The 20907-nt window shown below is 31.3% G+C and overlaps 1 protein-coding gene across 4 annotated transcripts; it reads left to right on the forward strand.

Moving 5' to 3' along the window:
• Window positions 1–4127: 4127 nt before the first annotated feature.
• On the forward strand, window positions 4128–11685 carry LOC112524626. 4 transcript variants are annotated; one of them, XM_025134540.1, is made up of 7 exons: window positions 4128–4279; window positions 5919–6085; window positions 6607–7105; window positions 7178–7276; window positions 7843–7953; window positions 10896–11068; window positions 11185–11685. In XM_025134540.1, the coding sequence occupies exons 2-7, from the start codon at window positions 5990–5992 to the stop codon at window positions 11395–11397; spliced, it is 1191 nt and encodes a 396-aa protein (XP_024990308.1). In that variant the 5' UTR covers window positions 4128–4279; window positions 5919–5989; the 3' UTR covers window positions 11398–11685. The 4 variants fall into 4 exon arrangements, with proteins under 4 accessions (XP_024990308.1, XP_024990309.1, XP_024990312.1 ...); XM_025134541.1 differs by having other exon boundaries at window positions 10905–11068; XM_025134544.1 differs by having other exon boundaries at window positions 4165–4279; window positions 6614–7105.
• Window positions 11686–20907: the final 9222 nt, after the last annotated feature.

A 20907-nucleotide genomic window follows, 5' to 3' on the forward strand; every position in this document is an offset into this window, starting at 1 on the left:
CATTCTCAAAGAATGTCAAAGACCCCTGTTGTATGTCTTGTGCCTCTCATGGTTTTTAAGTTGAATATTACTTGCTTTATATTTATTTCTTCGGTTTCTTAAGGGACATTTAGATTTGCTTTTAAGAGACATTTATATTTGAATAGGTGTAGCATCTCTTCCTCGAGACTTTAGTCCCAACAAGTAATCAACTTTATTGCTTCGATGAATCCAGTTTTATGGTTAATACACTGTATTAATCGATAACTTTATATATTAGTTGACTTGCAAAATGATCACACAAACTCATGATTCAAGGCCAAACTAATGTTTCAGAATTGTGATTCACCCACGCTGCATCGCGCAGGTACACCACTAGTATATATATATATATATATATGTTTATTATGTATATATATATTAATAATGTATAAATTTTATATAATTTTTATTGATATTATATTTTGTTTCATTTTAACTAAACGTATAGGTTACCAAAAGAGATTCACGATCAAAGAATGATAACAAATAATCTAATTAATAAGAAAAATTATTGATTTGTTTTGCAGCAACAATAAATTGATATGTTGGAAAATATGAATGATATTGATGGATATTTGATAGACGAATCCATCAATCTATGACGCTTCTAAAGAGTTACATTAGAAAAATGTCTTATCTAAAAGAGTTCCAATATGTTTATAAGTTGGCTTTGGACGTCTTAACAAATTCTATGATGTTTTTAAAATAAAGTGTCGTATTAGTTATTTTATACAACACGACTTGAAAAAGTGTCATGTGAGCATAGATGTCCTATAAATAGATGAGTTTACGGGACACTTCTCAAAATGTTTCTATAAAATAACTAATACGACATTTTATTTAAAGATCATTCTAAAACACTTGTTGAAACGTTCAAAAACGTCTTATAAACCTATTGTAACATTTTTATATATGACGCTTTATAGTATGGTCTATAAACTTAAGTTTTATGAATTATTTCATTCGTCAAATTAGGTAACTACTAATCCACCAACCCAATCCAACCCGCCTCAACCCGCAAGGGTTGGGTTGGGTTATACTTTTGAATGAGTTGGGTTGGGTTGAGATTTCCAAACCGCCATAATTGGGTTGTGTTGTAAAATTGTTGTAAACCGCCCAACCTAACCCACGTTCACCCCTAATAAAAATGATCCTACAAGGCACTAGGGATGCCGACACAAAGGGCTTTCACGGGTTATCAAAAGGTGCAGACAAGAAGGAAAGGATGTAAATAGATAAAAAAAAACAACAAAAAGATGCAGACGAAGATGAAAATAAAAAAAAATATCTAAACAAATGTAAATAGCACATACTGTAACACCCCTAAAATAGGAGCAAATTTAAACCAAAAGTCGATATAGAAACCATACCCAAAAATATATAAATCACCCAATTGTGGGGAACGTGTGAAGCATTTACTACCCAAATGATATAAAAGAAAAAGTAACAACCTACTAATCCAAACTAAAGTGAACTCGAAATTGCTTGGTTTTGGTGAAAACCTAAAAACCAAGATAACCCTAGAAATCGTGGTGACATGTTGAAGTTTGAACTCTAAACTTGAATCCTTAGCTCTAACACTCCAAACTTGATGATTAATGTCATTTAATGGGCTTAAGGTTTAACCAAAAGGGAGTAAATGTAGAGAGGAATGGGTTGGTGAGTGAATAAATGAAGTCTAATATGAAAATCCCGATTTTAACACCTGCAGGTATTATGCGACCTTGCAATGCAACCCTAGGGCCACGACACAAGGGTCGCTCGTGTTTCTGAGTAGACTAACGGTACCATAAACATGAATGTGGCCTTGCGGTGCAAAGGTTGCAGTCACAAGGGTCGTAGAACCCAAAACTCCCCACTTATGGTACACAAGATGCGAACCTGGCCATGCAATGCAAGGGTTGTCGCATAAGGGTTGGATGACCCATACAGAGGCCTGAAATGCCTCATTTAAAGGCCGTTTTAAGGTCTAATTCACAAGGCTTAACCACCAATATAGAAACTAGACATACGAACCTAAATAACGAATGTAACCTTGATTAAGACTTGATTAAAATCTAATTAATTACATCATAAAATCTCGGGTGTTACACATTAAAAAAAAAAGACAATGTAGAGGTAAGGATTTTACACTTTCAAGCAAGAGTCGGATGCAAGCAGTGATAAGGAGTCAAGAGTGATGCAAATGTGAGAAAGAAAGGAGAAAGACGACGACAGAAATGTTGGCATATGAAACTTATGTGCTTGTCGTAGGTTATAGAATAAATCAGAGGGATTTAACCATTCAAAGGCTTTAAAAGAATGTTGCCAAACAATAGTGCATCTAAGTGAATCAGACATTTACCTCTTGGTGACATTATTAAGATGTAAACAAACACACCCTTAATGGGAAAAAAAATCAAACAATCCTAACATGATAAACCTATTATTTTGGAGATGTCATTGCAACTGATTATGAAACAACTGCTATTGTTCTCATTACCAACATCAAACCAACTGTCAAATAAAAGTTATGCCTAGGAGCTCTTATTCATAAGTTACTAGTTCGAGTCTCTTTAGGCCTATTGCAGATTTTTCTGACTGTTATCTTCAGAACCATAAGATTAGTCGAGTGACGTACAAAGTGACATGGACATCCATGGTTAAAAAACATCTTGCAAAGCCGTAATTATGTCATATATACAAACTTTTAATCTCTTTAAATCCATAAGTAACTAACAATCAATTGATAAATATGTTCAAATATATGATTCATTAAGCCTTACTAGCGCATCTTTATTTTTAAATATGAAAATATTCAAACCATAATATGGTTTTGTATCAAAGAAGATATATGAAACGATAATTTTATAAATTTTAATTTGACACCAATATTTTATCTTTTATTTATTTAACGGGATCTTGAAATAGCAAAACATGTTTAACCACCACATGTAATATTAATTTTATTCAAATATAAATTCTAGATTTTACCTTTTTAACAAAAAGATATCTGATTTTTTTTATTTTTAATTCTCGATTTACAATAAAGTATTATATGTCACAATATTAAACGAGTAGACAACTGTTATATATGGATAGATATAGATATGATTTGACGTACATGTACATGATACAATAGACTTGATAATATGTGTTTCGCTCTAATTATTATGATTTCAAGTCGCAACAACTAATTTTTAATGTTTGAAGAGACACACTTTATACATGATTATTTGATATTTACCGGTAAAATATTCAGTTTCATATATCTAATATAGAGTAAATTACGTTTCTAGTCCCCGTGATTTGTTGGAAATATCTATTTTCGTACAGTTCTCATCCCGTGGTTTATAATTCATTACATTTTCTGGTTTAAAATTTATTGATTTTTTTTCGTCCATATGGTTTACAATTCATTTCTATTTTAATCATTTATACTTAAAAGTAGTGTTTTAAGTATAAATGATATGTGTTTCGCTCTAATTATTACAAGATTATTACAAGATTACAAGTAATTTTGCATATATGGGATTGAGATTACAAGATTACTTTTAAGTATAAATGATATGTGTTTCGCTCTAATTATTACAAGATTACAAGTAATTTTGCATAATCAAATACAGGATAAACATTTATTTTAAATATAGAAAATCTTAAATATAATTAAGATAATCATTGATTCTAAATGTTTAATTATTATTTTTATAAAAAATTATATTATTAAATCAAAAAAAAATTACTTTGTTATTAAATCTAAATTAACTTATAATAAAAAATTAAATTAAATAAGTTACACCAAAAAAACGAAAATTATTAAATAGTTAATTTGATATTAATATCGATTTATTTTTTTTCAAAATTTTATGTTATCTTTAAATTTATATTTAATTTAAGAATAAAAACATTATCACTTTCTTAAAATCATATAAAATCGTATTATATTAATAGAGACAAAATAAAAACTAAACATTAAAATAAAGATTTATCTCGTTATATTATACGAATATTCTTCTACTCTGTATTAATTACATTTTAATTATTTAATTTATATAATGATATTAATCAACATCGAAAGTAATGGCAACACGTGTATAAACCCAAACCCAAACCCAGGTTAACTCCGTATCTACGTTTCTGATTCCCTTACTCAAACTCTTTCCCTAAACCCTCCTTCCAATCTTTATGGTCGTTGTGCATCATCATCATCATCATCTATTAGGGTTTTCTTCTTAAAAAGACATATTTTTTTAGGGCTTCTCTTCGTCATCTGCAAAACGTAAGTGCTTTTGTTTCATAATTTTCAATATGCTCACAGTATTTTGATTTGTGATCATCGACATGTATATATCTGTTGTCCAGTTCGAGGTTTCTTATATGGATGAATTGTTGGTTCCTATACTATTATTTATTGTTAACAAGCTATGTGGCCTGACGATCATCTATTATTGCTGTACATGATGGATGATCATGATTTGACTTCAATTTTATTTTATGGATATTTATGTCAAGAAATTATATGCCTCCGGTTATAATCCACAGTTTTATGTGGCTTTGATGAATCAGAAGATGCTAAAAAATAAATAAAGGAAACAGGACTTACGGGAATACGGGATGATGTAGGTTCAGTTTAATCTTTATTAAAAAGTTACCATATGTTTCCATCTTATTTCAAATTTAGTTTTATGTAAGAAGGTTTTGATTTCTAATTTTTCCGGTTTTTTTACCACACCCACAGGGCATTTGAATTCTACCACTGTGATAAATTGATAAATAGACCCATCATAGGAATTGGGATGCTTCTTATGTTTTGTGTTTATATTTTGTTACAAAAGGGAGATTAGGAAAAAACGAAGAGTAATTAAGGAAGATGAAAGTATGTTGTGACTCGGTAGCTTCATGTTTAAACCTTGTGCAGATCATCATTGACATATGTGTATTTATGCATATATGGGATTGAGATTTAAGGCTTTTGTACTCAAGTGCATAAAACAATTTATATTAAGGAAAAGTAACTTCGTTTGGCACATCTGTTTGTGAATATAGTTCTACAAAGTTACTTTAATTGTAAAAAGGATTTTCAAAATTTTGTATTTGATGCACCCATCCAGGTCTTTGTAGTTCCACCACTGTGATAGAATGTCAAAAGTATTATTTACATATTTTGTTGCATAGATGGAAGATAAGAAAGTTCAAAAATAATGTTTGGGATAAAGAAGTGTCCAGTAAAGTGGTAGTTTCATGTTTATAGCTTCTATATATTTTTTACTTGAGCGTATGTCTATGTTCTTGAACCAAGGATTGAGATCTATACTGATTGCATTACTTGTTGAGTGGGAAGAAGATAATGGATGCTGCCAAAAATCATATCAAAGAAAATTGATTGAACCTATTTGAACTTTTTACCCCTCAGAAATAACTAGTGATATCCCTTCCTAAATTGAGTGGATGAAAGGATAGCATGGGCACATGGCGTCATAAATGTTGAAAATTTCGAAGTTATATCGAGCTATCTTATATACTACTAGGTTGTCTTTGTTGTTCGCTTTATCAGAAGAAGAGAGTAGGAATCAAGTGATTGGTCCATGATGATGCATAGATTATGGAATATTTGGCTAAATAATTACTGGTCTATGACTTCATTTTTAGCTACAGCACACATGATAATGATCATATAAATGAGAGGGTTTGATTTAATATTCCAACTTCACCACCTTTTTTCCATAGAACTTGCGTTGCTGCATTGCTTTTCACTAAGAGGTTAAATAAATCTTGTATTGAACTATCTGCATATTGCTATACTGTAACTGATAGAGTGATAGGAATATTATCTTTGAGCATATCAATAATGTTTTGCTAGTGTTGTGAGTTTATCCTACGAAACTACAGTCTAATTAAATGAATCTGTGTTGATCCAGGTACTATCTTGGAGAGTGATCAAGCAAAGCTACATAAAGATTTCTCCCTTATTCTGGTAAAGTTGATATATATGGATTCCATGGATCTTAAAGGTATTGCATGGGTTGGTAATATATACCAAAAGTTCGAAGCTATGTGCTTGGAAGTTGAAGAAGCTATGTGTCAGGTATGACCCACTATCATTCATACTTGAACCCATCATTCTAGTTTGTTTCCTAGAAATTTGTATAGTACAATCACACTGTAAATTCTTTGGGGGAGGGGGTGCAAGTTTAATTTATATATATATGTGTATATATGTATATATCTAGAAGGGATAAAAGTAAATGAAAACTAAAACCTCTGAATATGGTAGGTCCTAAAAGTTTTCTCATGTTGGTATGCTGGGCAGAGAAGTTAAGCAGAGTTCGTAGCAGTATTTTTATTTATTTAGTTATCATATATCTGTTCTTTCCAAACTGCTATTTGCATTTGCATTCCCTTCTGGTGAGACTATTTTCTTTTTGTCCTCCTTTTCTGGATAAGAGTGAGTATTGGTAGCAGCTTTAACACAATCAATGCTATTGCTGACATGGATGCGTATAACTTACTTTCTTGACAGTCTAGGCTCTTCCAACTTAATTGCTTAATTCTCTTATATTAAACTTTTATTTTTGCCTTCCAATAGCTTAACATGACTTCTCTCAGGAAACAGCTAAATATGTTGAAAATCAAGTCCAGACAGTGGGTGCGAGTATGAAAAGGTTCTGTTCTGATGTCATGCAGGATATGCTTCCTCCGTCGTCAAAGGATCTATCGAGAGTTGCTAGTGCTGACTTGTTACTTAACCCTTATCTTGAGTTTGGAATACACAAGAAATCAATATCAAGCATCAAGGAAGATGCTAAAGATCCTGTGTGTATCAAGGGTATTTCTGAAGATAAATCAAACTCGAGCAATGATGTTTGGGAAGATTGGTCTGCAGCATCTTTCAATTGGGAGGAAATTAGTGATAAAGAGGAAGCAAATTGTGACCGGATGGCCATGCAAGCATCAAACAAAGTTGTAGAATGTGGATCAAGAGGAGAGAAGGAAGGGAGAATACGTAATATGATTGTAGATACATCATTTACCAAGTCCAGTGCAAAGGGAGGGAAAAGATCGAGATGCATCTCCTCTAGCAATATCATAAGAGCAGAACGCTCAGGTAATTCTTCATAAATGAATTTGCACATCTTCATATTTCAGTATTCTTCATGCTATCTGCTTTGGACTGCAGATACAAGTGAAATTAGTGGGATGGTTTCTCAGATGGGTTCACAAGCTAGTTCTAATGAACCAAGTGGTCAGACTATCGATGGACATTTGCCCCATACAGGTACATCAGTATACCTTATTTGGACCTCTGCTTCCTTTTTTTTAATAAAGCTGGTAGTTTTTATCCTTTTCTGTTATTTCACTGGTGTAAGTGATTAGGATATGGAGTTTCAAGTAATAGCTTTTAACATATGCTCTCCCAATCTCATGGAAATTGTAACAAATGTTTCAAGAATGAGTGGAATGCCTTCAATCCCTTCCTTTCACGACAAAAAGGCGGTAGTTTTTGGACTCTTGGTTTTCAATTAAGTAGATAACTAGATGTTGTGACTTGTGAGCCAACACCACAAAATTTTGTGATGATGACAATGGGGGACAAATGAGTTTACCAAAAGAGAACATATAACAATTAATATGAGCCTAAGAAAGCAACTGTTGCAATATTTCTGGGACTACAATAGGTTACTTCTCTGCTCTGCTTTGTAAGTTTGATCTTCCTTAATGGCGCATCCAGTTTTACATTGTCAAGCTTGCCCTGTCAAATATTGAATTGTACCATGAGTATATTTTAAAGCGAAATTTCAATCTTCAATCTTCATATTGTTTGTTTTGCTCTCCTGACTGCAGATTCGTGTGAAAATAGCAGGCAAGTTTCTCTTTCTCAGACAGACTCGCACATTAGTGCTAATGCTCAGTGTGGTCAATCTGTTGGTGAAGAGGTCTTTTGGTCCCATACAGGTAACGTCATTACATTAATTCATTTTGTTTAAATTTTTATTGTTTTGTATGCTTCAACTTTTTATTCGAGACTTAAGTGATAATGAGAGAACGACTTGGCAATTCGGGTTTTTTTATCTCATCTACTCTGTCTGCATGGCTGCATGCATCAAACTTTAAAGGTACCTGAGCAAATAGCATGTTATTCACCCCAGTACTTTGCTTGATTATTGCAAACACATGCATAGTCCATCTTTTAAGATCTTGAGTATTATCCTGGTTCTTTAATTTTCCTGCCCTTTATGGTCTTGTTCATCCCCAATGCACTTATCCTCATTAACACTGTCATGTTGTCTATGTATCAAACTTTAAAGGTACCTGAGCAAATAGCATGTTATTCACCCCAGTACTTTGCTCGATTATTGCAAACACATTCGTAGTCTATCTTTTAAGATCTTGAGTATTATCCTGGTTCTTTAATTTTCCTGCCCTTTATGGTCTTGTTCATCCCCAGTGCACGTATCCTCATTAACACTGTCATGTTGTCTTGTGGGTTATGTCATCTCAACGTGCAACTGGGGGACAAAAATTGAATCACGAGATTCATTTCCGCTTTAGGATCTTGACTACTTCGCTCATACCTCTCATCTCCAAATATGTAGTTGGTTGTGGCCCATACTTTCATAATTTAATTTGATTCATTCCCACATCATCGGCAAACCTGTACTGGCATTGCATGATGGGAAAAAAATCTAAAGGTTAAGCATTAAATTTTTTATATTAATTACGAAAAGAAGCTTGTAGTATTTGGATTACGACATTGATATTTGAGGTTTCCAAGTTCTTAGTTGGCCCAGATTTTAACTATTACTATTATTAGAAATGCTGTGTTATGCAATTTTCCAGAAACTAATTTTCCATCAAGTAAAATATTGAGATTGCATCTGTTTATTAGTCTTTGCCCCTGTTGTCCTTTATTGTTTTGTCTGGAAGACATATATGATATATGCGATTGTTTTTTACATTTGGCCTGGCCATCCGATAGGCAAGGAGACTGGTCAAATGTTTTTATGAAAAAGTACATGGTGAAGTTATTATCTTCTGATTTTAATTGAGTATTCAATATCTGGACATAAGCTCACGTTTTTCTTTTCCCTTCCTAAACGAGATCAAAGACTTAACAAGGAAAATTGTGTATGATTATGCTTGGCTAATTTCTGCTCTCATAAAATTTACACTCATCAAGTTTAATTTTCAATGATCTGGGATACAATTCTTATGGATGGTGGGATGGACTTTTTTGTCGGTACCTTTTCATCCAACTCAGCATTTTCATGTTTTACATGCATCTTGTTTTCTACTTCCATTTTTGGCTTGTCAAATAAAAAGCTCATAGATAAGTTAAACTAGCTTTCTGACCTCCCTTAGACACCATTGACATAGTTACAGAACCAAACCAACCCATTATATCTGACTTGGGAGTAGGGTATGGGAGGGATAGGATGTACACAGACCTCAACCGATAGGATCAAGAGGCTGTTTCCGTGAAGATCCCAGGCTGTGCACGAAGCAAAGGTGTGTGCAATGACATAGGTACAGAACCCTTATCCACAAAGGCTGTATCTTCTGTTTCGTCTCTGATATTGGATCTCTCTCTCTCTCTCTCTCTCTCCTCTCAAAATGGTCACCACCACTAAGATCATACTATGGTTTGTGAAGCAGCTATGGTCATTACCACAAAATTATCGTTTCTCATTTTATTTCCCCACGAGTAGAATGATTAAGGCATATTAATCTTACAAAGGCTTACATGTGTAGCTGCATAAAGTTGTGTTTGAATGGACATTTACTCTTAACTCACGATCATGAGTGACCCAAGATTTATAGGAGTGATGTTTACATCTTTTTGCTGTTGCTGAGATCGAGAGAAAACGGTGTTCTGTCAGAATTATAACCTGAACATGTCTGCTCTTGTTGTATTATGTGTCCAAATTCTATTCAAGATACATCTCATAACGGCTGGCATATTTACAAATTTCAATCGAGTGTTGGATAACCACTATATAATCCTGGTATAAACTGGAATGAAATGGGACTAACAGGTTACTAATCGAATGCTTCTAGAACTCTCCTGACATTCGAGAGGTCAGAAAACATTTCCAAGGACTCCCGCCCAAAGTTACAAAACAGAAACTCCGAAAACAACATATAAACTCCCCCAGACCAACTAAACAGTGTTCAATTACAAACATGACCTTATTATATATTCTACCCCTTTTATTCTACTCCGTAAATACCCGTATTGCTTACCCCTCCTAGCATAAGTAAACTGAATTGGAGGTTTACCAACTCCATACCAAAATATCTCAAATCTGAACAAAATAAATTCTAATTTAGTTCCAAAATACCAACCATGTAATAGTCTAACCAAGTGCCCAATAATTATGTTGCAATTTACATGGAAATAATGGAGCTTGTCCTCCTAGATTTGGAAATTCGAACCATGCCGCAGTAATGGCCTATGTGGCTGTATAGGCTCTCAATACACCTCCTGTTATGTTTGCGTTAATAAGGTTATACATATGTTCTCTGATCCTTTTTTTTTTCGAAGTGACAAGATATTCTAGGAGGGTTATAGTGCAGGTTTTCACATGGGGAACCTGCAAATCCTGCTCATTTCAAACTTCAGTCTAACTTTTAGTACCAAATATTTCTCGCGGAAATATGTTTTAATTTTTTTTTCAAGCTAGGGTCTTAGCGGAAACAGTCTGTAGGGGTAGAGGTAAAATCTGCGTACATTTTACCCTCCCAAGACCCCTACTCGTGGGACTGGGTTTGCTTTGGTTTTAAAATTAGCACATCTATTGAGATCATTGTTCTCTAGTTTTTTATCATTGTTCTCTAGTTTTTTATCATCATAATTCTTCATACAAACTCGATGCTAATGTTGTTAACTTTTATAGAAAGTTCAGCAAACCGCGATCCAGATTTAGAAGAGGAAAATGGCGCTACTGTGCAATCAATGGAACCTACTGGACATGAATCTGATTTAGGATTTGAGGAAACATGTGTTTTAGTGGAAGGAAATGATTATCGTCCTGTCAACCACAAAGAAGAAATAAGACGGTCGTACAAGGTATTTCATACCTCCCTCTTTGCTGTGCATGTATTGAAGCTTACATTTTAAACAAACGAGGAAACATAAAGCAGTAAAACAAGCGGTTTTTTCTTGACTAAATACTTGTGTTGCAGAAAAAGATTCAGAGCACTTTTTCTTTGAAAAAGAAGTCATCGGCAAGGAAGCAGGAATACAAGCAACTTGCTGCACAATATGGCATCATGAATGCAGAACCGAACATACAAGGTGAGGAAGCTATCGCACTTGCACCCACTGTTTCGAAACACACAAAAGCTAAAACGGCAGCAACTCATGACTCATTAGAGTTGGAGTGGGAGCTTCTCTAGATGCTGTTATTGATCCCTCTGTAAATAAATTCCTATTTATGTCTGCTGTCGGCCCCTTCTCCTGCACAATCTAAGTTGATACCAAAACGATATGGGCGTTTTCTGTTAAAATGAAAGTTCGATGATCACCTGATTTGGGACAAGGGAGCTGTTAATAGTGTTGATTGTGGAGAGTTTAATTCTGCTTTTGAGCTGATTTAAGCTCTTATATGATGCCATAATGATAATATTGTTTACAAAATTGTTAGTTCTTGATATTTCTCATCTTGGAATGCAAGGGAACTTGAGTTATTTCCAGTTCTTTGAAGTTTAATAATTTGAACATGGCTTTTATAGATTTTAGTACCAAAGTTGTAAGATCTTTTTAGCTTCTGATCGTATATTACCACTGATGGCTGATGCCGTTAGTACACGCATGTCTGTAACATCGACTCAAGTGTCCAAGTACTCTCTTTTGTTATGATATGTGGGAACCTTTCGAATTCTCTCTATAAAAAGCCCTTGTAGAGATGAGAGGTTTTGACATATATACAAGTGGGCTCCAACACGATGCCTCAAACGGAGGCTCGACAGTGCCCCTTGAAAGGTGTGTTAGTGCTGAGTCACGACTCTGATATCATGTTAGAATATGTTCCTACATATACATAGGTTTGATAGTCTGTGTTTTAGACTTCTAAACCACTTTGCTTCATAGATGTCGCCATGGTTTTGTTCGGATTTGGTTTTGTTTGTGATATTGGTTGTGGGAGTTTTGTTGGTTTTTAGCTATGTGAGGTTTTGGTATTTTTATATCGTCTTAGGGGCGTTTACCAACACAAACTGGGTAGACGTTTATCGGGTAAGAGTTACAACAAATGTTTACCATATCAGGTAAGATTCTTGTAACGCCCCAAAACTTAAATCGGGTGTAACTTAGCTTATAATTACATCAAAGTTCAAATACTAGAGGAAACGTAACTTAATAGTCTATTATACAACATCTATTGATTAGAACCGTACTACTTCATGTAAATCCTCTTTACTCCTTTCTTGAGATATATAAGTTAAAACCTTAGTGAGTAGTTATAGTTTCATAAATAAACAGTTTTAATGATATTTATCTTTTGTCATGCATAAATGTTTTTTTGAGATATTACATGTAAATATGTTATACTTGTTTTGGGGTTTGCTAACCTTCAGTTCATCAAAGGCTGGCCTATAAGGTTCATTTGCAAGACGTCATTTCTTGTAATTTCTCGTACGTTGGATATTTATGATCATACATAACATGTAAAAACTTTCATATCTTGTATATAAAACACATACTTATATTATAACATGTAAAAACTTTCATACCTTGTGTATAAAAACATACTTATATCATAACATGTGAACACTTTAATGCCTTTGTGTGTAAAACGCTTATGTCATAACTTGTCATCATACATATCTTGAATATATAAATGTATCAACATTTTCATATAAAATAGCATCCCAAAGTATCTTATAATGCAAACATACTTTTTATATAGCATGTATATATCTCATAAATCTGATAAGGTACTCACCTTGATTATTCTTTAACTTTTTCCTTTATTCTTTACTTCAATCTTGATTATGTATATAAGGAGAGATTTCTTATTTTTGGTATGGAACTAATAGTCACACATCAACCCTTATTTATAGGTAAATTCATTACATCAACTACTTGTTCTTCTTACTATCGAAATCATACTCTTATGAGAGTTTAACATCTCATTTTTGAGGATAAGAGAATCTTGACACATCATCTTAATACTTCCTTGTCATGTTACTTAGACTTGCCTTGTAATCAAATAGTCTTACCAACTCATATTTTTAGCCCTTACAACTTATCTCTAGCTTGCTTAGTCATATTTACTAGACTTGCTTACTCATGTTTACTAGACTTGCTTAGTCATCGAATAGCTTGCCAACACACTTCTAGCCTTTACAACAACTTACCACCTTATGTTTGATTTCTCATGTTTTGCCTTGTAAGCTACTTGCCTTTTAAATATAATAGTTAAATAAATATTACAGCTGTTGGACTCTTTTTAGAATACTTAAATTACTTACAAAATTTTGTATTTAAGGCTTAAACATTGAGATTTAACAAATAAGAAACTAAGGTGTTACAATTCTCGGTCATCATAATAGCATAGTGTAAATGTCTTTTACCCAATAAGCGTTAACCGAATAAGAGTTACTACCCTCATTTACGTGTCATCAAAATAGCAATGATGTAAATGAGGGTGTGTTGTATTTTCTGAGACGAGAGACCTATAACTTGAAATTTAATTAACATCCGATTATGCGAAATAAAACAACCCAATTTAAGTCCTTTTATGATCACAATAGGGTTTGTCATAGGATATTAGGATTTGTCCGTATACGAATAATTTGGTCCAAACCTCACGGTTACGAAAAAAATAGCGTTTTAGTTATAAGTCGTAACGAATTTCTCTGGAGAAAAGTTTGTAACTGGTTTCGTAATCGTTCTCTAAGGCCTGATCTTTTTAACAAGATTTTAATTTGTTTTTATTCTTATAGTTTTTTTTAATATTCTAAATGAAATTAAGATTATAAATTTTTTATTTATTTAAAAATATTAAAATTTGTGTTTCAAATAAATTTAGATTTAAATATTTTATGTAACATATCTAAAAACTACCTCTATTATCATGGATACTCACGATTGAAACACGAGATATTGGGTTTCAAAAATTCGAATGGTGGCTTGATTAGTGTTTTGGTTTGTGTATATAAACCACTCAACTAAAATGGGGAAATTAACAGAAATGGTCATTTTTTACGGTTACATTTATCTCTTAGTTATTTCTCTTGTGTAGTTATTAAAAAATCATTATCTTCACAAGTAAGACTTCTTCAACTTGTGAAGGTGCGGAAAAGGGAAAAAAAGTCTGATAACCCTCCGCAAGTAACACCTTCGTGACTTGCGGAGGTGCCACTCCTCAAGTCTCCACTTTCATAGAACTTGTGGATGGTTTTGGTTGGCAATATAAAGTAGACCCCATGAATACTACTATTTGTGAAGGTTAGGGGTGTATAAAAAACCGTCAATCTGCGATATCAGTCCAACCCTACCCACTAACAACCTAGTTAAGTTCAACCCGCACAAACCGTCAAACTGTCAGCATGCCAAACTGTCAACCAGCTAATTGAGAGGGTTGCAATTGACCCAACCCGCCAACCCATTGTTTAATATTTTTTTTTTAAAATTTTATTTGTATATATATGTTTATTATATTTATTAATAATGTGTAAAATTTTATATAGTTTTTATTGAGATTATGTTTGCATTTCATTTAGTTAAATGTATGGGTTTCCAAAAGAGATTCACGTTCAAAAAATGATGACAAATAATCTAATTAATAAAAGAAAATTATTAGAACAGTTTTTGCAGCAACAACAAATTGATATGCCGAAGAATATAAATGATATTTATAGATATTTGATTGACGAATCTATCAATCCAAAGACTCCGTCATTGGATTTTGTATTTTAGTGGAAAGAAAGTGTTTAGTTATAACATTTCATTACAACAACATTAGGTTTTATAGGATGCCTAAAATGTATAAACGCTATAATATGATACTTTAGGATGAAACAAAAAAATATCTTGTCTAAGAGTTACAATATGTTTATAGGATGATTTTGGCGTCTTAACAAATGTTTATAACGTTTTTAAAATAAAGTATCGTATTAGTTATTATATACGACATTACTTGAAAAAATGTCATATGAACACAAGTGTTTAATAAATAGATGAGTTTATTGGACATTTATTAAAATGTTTATATAAATAACTAATTGGACATTTTATTTAAAAATCATTCTAAACAAGTTGCAAAAAACACCCAAAAACGTTCTATAGACCTATTGTAACCTTTTTAGATAGGACGCTCTATTGTCTGGTACTATAAACTTAAGTTTTATGAAGTATTTCATTAATCAAATTTATGTGACTACTAACCCGTCAACCCAACCCGCCTCAACCCGCAAGTGTTGAGTTGGTTTGGGTTGTATACTTTTGAATGTGTTGGGTTGAGTTGAAATTTTTTCAAACCGCCATAATTGAATTAGGTTTTAAAAATGTCGTAAACCGTCCAACATAACCCACGTACACCCCCTAGTGGAGGTGACACGTTACATTGGGAGTATGAAAAACTTCATTCATCTTTCTAAAACACCCCTCTGAAAGTTGCAGATAAGGCATTTGCGAAGGTATTGAGTTTTTGGTAAGTGTGGGAGGCTAATGACTAAGAGATTAATTTGGTCAATTTTCCACTAAAATATTTATTACTATTCAAATGAAAAGACAAAAATGCTCTAAGAAACCACAAAGAAATGCTTATATAACCGTTTGGTGAATATGACAAAATGGTAAATTGTTCGTTACATCTGGCCAGATAACCGCTTTTTTAACAGGTTTAACTTCAAAAAATCATAACTACTGATAAAAAGTCAAACATTTTGTAACTGGTCCCAAGTTTCAAGCTCAAGTACCCATCTCTTCTTAACGGTCCTTGACTCAAGTTGGGGACGATAGAGACACCGACTGTCTTCTTCTTTCTCTTTTGTTCCTCCTATCGTAACTTAGAAGTTACGAAACAAATATCATAAATCTTGCAAGTGATTATTAAAGTCGAGAATGCCATTTGAAATGTGTACCACAAAAATAAAAGAGTTTTATCTGTAATGACACCACAAACCCGAAGGTATTAAAAAATCTATATATTGAAATTGTAAATACTGGTTATTTATCGAGTGTTTTATACCGAGTTACCTAGACACAATAAAACCAACAGACATCTTCGATTGCGCACTGAAATGTCTTTTTTTTTTATTCTAGAAACTATGGTTGTTCGGTCATTTGACGATACTACATTTCTGAAACCATAAAAACCTCAATTGACCGAGGGAAGCTCGTCCTCTTATTGTTTGTGTCAATACTCAACTTTGTCAGTCTGGTTGAAAAACGTGGATCAGTTATTTGGGAAAAGTTTCTAACTTTCATCTATCAGCCTTCTAACAATTTGATATATGGTTTTCGATACATCCGAACTAATTCTCGACATTTTGAAAAAAATGCACCATAAATCGTAATAATAAACACGTTGCGAAACCCATAAACAATATCCTTGCATTTACATTGAGTTTAGTAGAGCAAAAATAAATGAAATAGTGGTTTTTGACGCTTGACCTACCAGATTAAAAAAAGACCTTTAGACTATTTTTTTGTTTTTAAATTTGAATTTAATATATATGTATATATATATATATATATGTATATATGTTATAGTTATATCATCTTAATTAAAATGTTAATCTTTTCATATGCAATTATTATAATTATAAAAGTAAATGATTAATTAATATATTTATAAACAAATAAAAAGATAAATATTGCGTTAGGTTTAACGGATTTCCCAAGTCAATATTGTCATCATTCGAGTGATGGTGGCCAAACTTCGTTGAAAACGATTTATAGCTTTCCAAACTTAAAAATTTATATATAAATAAAAAGAAAAAGATTATTCCAATCATTCATTAATTTAACTTTACGACAACCAAAAAGTGATAAAGCTTATAATTATTTTTAAAATTTTATCGTATTATCGTCTATTCTATTATAAGATATTATAACATTATTATTTACTTATCAGATAAAATTTTTGTCTACTAAAACTGTATCATATGCAACAATTCATCTGAAAAAGCATTAACCATGGTAAGAGTGTGTTTGGTGTCCAGACAAGACAGGACATGACAGAACAAGATAGAACAACTGTTCAACGTTTGGTAAGATAAAACTGGACATAACAGAACAAGTAAAATGACCAATTTACCCCTGATAAGTTGTTTATTTTAATTAATTTATGTTATTTATTAAATTATAATATAATAATTATTTTTATATAACAAAATATATCATTTGAAGTTTTCGTCAAAATAATTAAATTGACACCAAATAAAAAGTTTATGTAGTTTTCTATTTTCATTTTTCTCTTATTTACATTATTTTTTATTATTAATATATAATAAATTACATAAATTAATAAAAATATAGAAACCGTATAAAAATAATATTTTGAGGACAGTAAAATGAAAGTTTAAGATACATAAAATAAAATAAATAAAATTTAAAGAATGAATAAAATATAAAAAAAAAAAACTTATTTGATGTTTTACAAGAGAATTAAGTTTTATTTTGAGGTTACTAGTTGTGTATTCGTGCAATGCGGCGAAAGCCATGAATTTTAACGGTTTTGAAGTTCCACTGATTTTATAAGATAAGATTTAACGATGATATAATTTACATATTAATACAATTTAAATAAATAAGAGTTATGGTTCCAATTACAGACTATCGATGAAAAAAATTGTATGACAGTTTAAAATCCAATATATTTAAAATCCAACATGTTTAAACGACTCCACAAATGTGTTCGATTTAAACCAAGAGCAAAGAACAAAGAAACTTGAGTTTTAAGATAAATATTCAAAACCAATAAAGAAAACTACAAATTTGACAGACCATAACCCATGAAAAGACAAAAAAAGATGGGTTTTAGAATGAAATTTCAACTGCTTACATGTATATATATATTTCAAAAAAACCCAAGAACATATTAATTCAGAATATATTATACAGTGCAATTTAGACAGTCTAACCCCAAAATATAATATATATATATATATATATATAACTATAAAAGTATAAATTATAAATATTAAAAATATTTTTTCACAGTATATATAATGTATAATAATATAATTAAGTCAAAACCTATTCAATATTGGACTCATTTCGAAGGTATTAACGAGACGATTATAATGGTGTAACTTGTTAAAATAAAAATGTATTTTTTAAACATGTTTTAATTAATATATGATTATGTATGTTAATTTGATAAATGTTTAAAATGAAACATTTAAAAGTAAATGACGTAAAATAAATTAATTAACTAATTATAGGAGTATAAAGTGTAAATTTAAAATTATAATTTAAAAAAAATTGGTTGTGAGAGGGTGGGTGTATGTGAGGAGAAGATGAGGGTGAAAAAGTGATAAAGTAATATAAAGGGTATATTGGTCATTTAGTATTTTAAGATTTTAAGACTTTTGTTAAATTTGATTAATAAGATAGTATAAATATTAGTAAAATATAAGTCTGTTTCACCTTGTTCCGCCCTGTTCCATGGGGTAGGGTGGAACAGGCCTGTTCCACTTTATTCAACTCTGTTTCTATCTGTTCACATAAAATTCATGTCAAACATAGGACATAGATCTCTGTCCTATTTTGTCATGTTCTGTCAAGTATACTAAACGCACCTAAGAGTCGTTGACCTCAATTAATTACCAGGTAATACTCTCGATCTCTGTCTTCATTCTTATCAGGTAAAATTTTTAGTTCTTATAAAATTCATCCGTAAGATGACTTGGTAAAAACTTAGATGGATAAATGTTCGACAAATGAACCACAAGTAATAGTCAATCCTTAGTACTTTTAAATATATATCGAGTCCTACCAATAATATAAAATATAGTTATCAATATATATATATATATATATATATATATATATTCAATCATTAAAATAAGTTGCATCCCTATTATTAAATCCAAAATTTATTTGTAACTCAATACCCGTGTCGATAGATATATACATATTTTTTGGGTTTTAACTGGTTTTTCAAATTAACAAGACATGTTTAAATATTAATTTTAGATTTTTATGCCAAGTTAAAATAATTTTTCATTATCGATTTGAGTATGAATTTTACATCTTTATTTATTACACATGTATAAGAATTAATAAACTTTAATCATCTATTATAAATATTTAAATCGTAATAAATTAACTTTCATCATTTCCTTAAATATCTCGATTTTAATTACATGAATTAGTTGTGAAGTGATAAGGTTTTCGTTTGAACTCATATACATATATTTATAATGATTAATTTGATTAGAAGGGAAGTCATAGTTATATTTGTTAGAATCATTTGAAAATCAGAAAGTCAATTAACAAAACTTTTCCATCATGATGTCTTAATCTATGGTCTTATTTATTTGAATTATTTTACGTGCCTTAATCAAATTCTTCTTCTACAGGCTGCTTTACCTAGCTGTGGCATGTGGGCCTTTTATACATACATACTTATATATATATAGATTATGTAAAACCAACTTGTTTTTGTGAGATCATTTTTTTAAACTTAAAATTTTACAGCAAAACACTATGAAGGTTCGGATTTTTTAACTTCGTAGTATTTTGTTGTAAAGTTTCAAGTGTAAAAAAATGATCTAAAGAGTCTCACGGAAACAACTTGGTCTCACTTAAACCTAACCATATATGTTCTTTTGTGCTCCCCCTTAGGGAGGGGGAGCGCCAATCCTCCACCTTATCAAGCTACAGGGTAAAGAGCCACGTCGTTCGATTGGTGTGCTCATGGTGGACTAACTACTTTTGTCCCTTGACATGTGGTTTACTTGATCAGAGAATTCATCAGTTTATTTCTTGCTTTTATCTAGCTGATGTTGATGTTGCAGCAAGCGAGCGACAAACACATTATCATCTCTTAGTCTAACTTAGGAGATGTATAAAATGTAAACCAAACTATTTGTACAAACCATAAAAATCGTCGATTTCATTGTTTATTTTGGTGAAAATTTTCCATGAAATTGTTTAATATGATAAAACTGTTTCAAATAATTCATTTCATGATGAAAATGTTTCATACATTTTTGTTTTAATGCAAAAAATTAGATTGTTCCTTATATTTCTCATTTTGATGAAATTTGTTTACTAAAATTAATAGAATGAAGATGATAATATCCATAATTATTTGAATTGAATTATTTATAACAATTTCATCATACTAAACAATTTCATGAAAATTTTTCACTAAAATAAACAATGAAATTGACGGTTTTCACTGTTTGTATAAATGGGTTGGTTTGCAAAATATCCTTCCTCTATATATACTCAAATACAAAGGGTTAAGGGTACAATCATTACAACCGAGGGTATTTGGGTCTTTTTACGAAATTCACATTTTTATGAATAATTTAAAATTTTGTTAAAAAATATTAATTCATTAAATATCTTATTCAGTTAACATATGTAACCGATTTCCTACTTTTGGTAATAATTCAAATTTTTCTTAAAATTACTAATTTCTTAATAAATGAACTATTCATAACCATTCATAATCCGGCTACCATATGTAACCATGAATAAAAAATTCACGACTAAATACAAAAACAGTTCATAACCATTAATAAAATTTCATAAACCATTTTAAAAAATCTATCACTTTTTTCATATATGAAACCATATACAAAAAATGATGTATACACAAAAGTTCATCACTTTTTCATGTATGAAACAATATGAAAAATGATACACATATGAAAAAATTCATCACTTTTTCATCTTCATATGTGAAACGATCATCATATGTATCAGAATTACCTTCCTTC

Source organism: Cynara cardunculus, assembly GCF_001531365.2.
Source record: "Cynara cardunculus var. scolymus isolate 2C chromosome LG 13, CcrdV1, whole genome shotgun sequence".
NCBI lineage: Eukaryota > Viridiplantae > Streptophyta > Magnoliopsida > Asterales > Asteraceae > Cynara > Cynara cardunculus.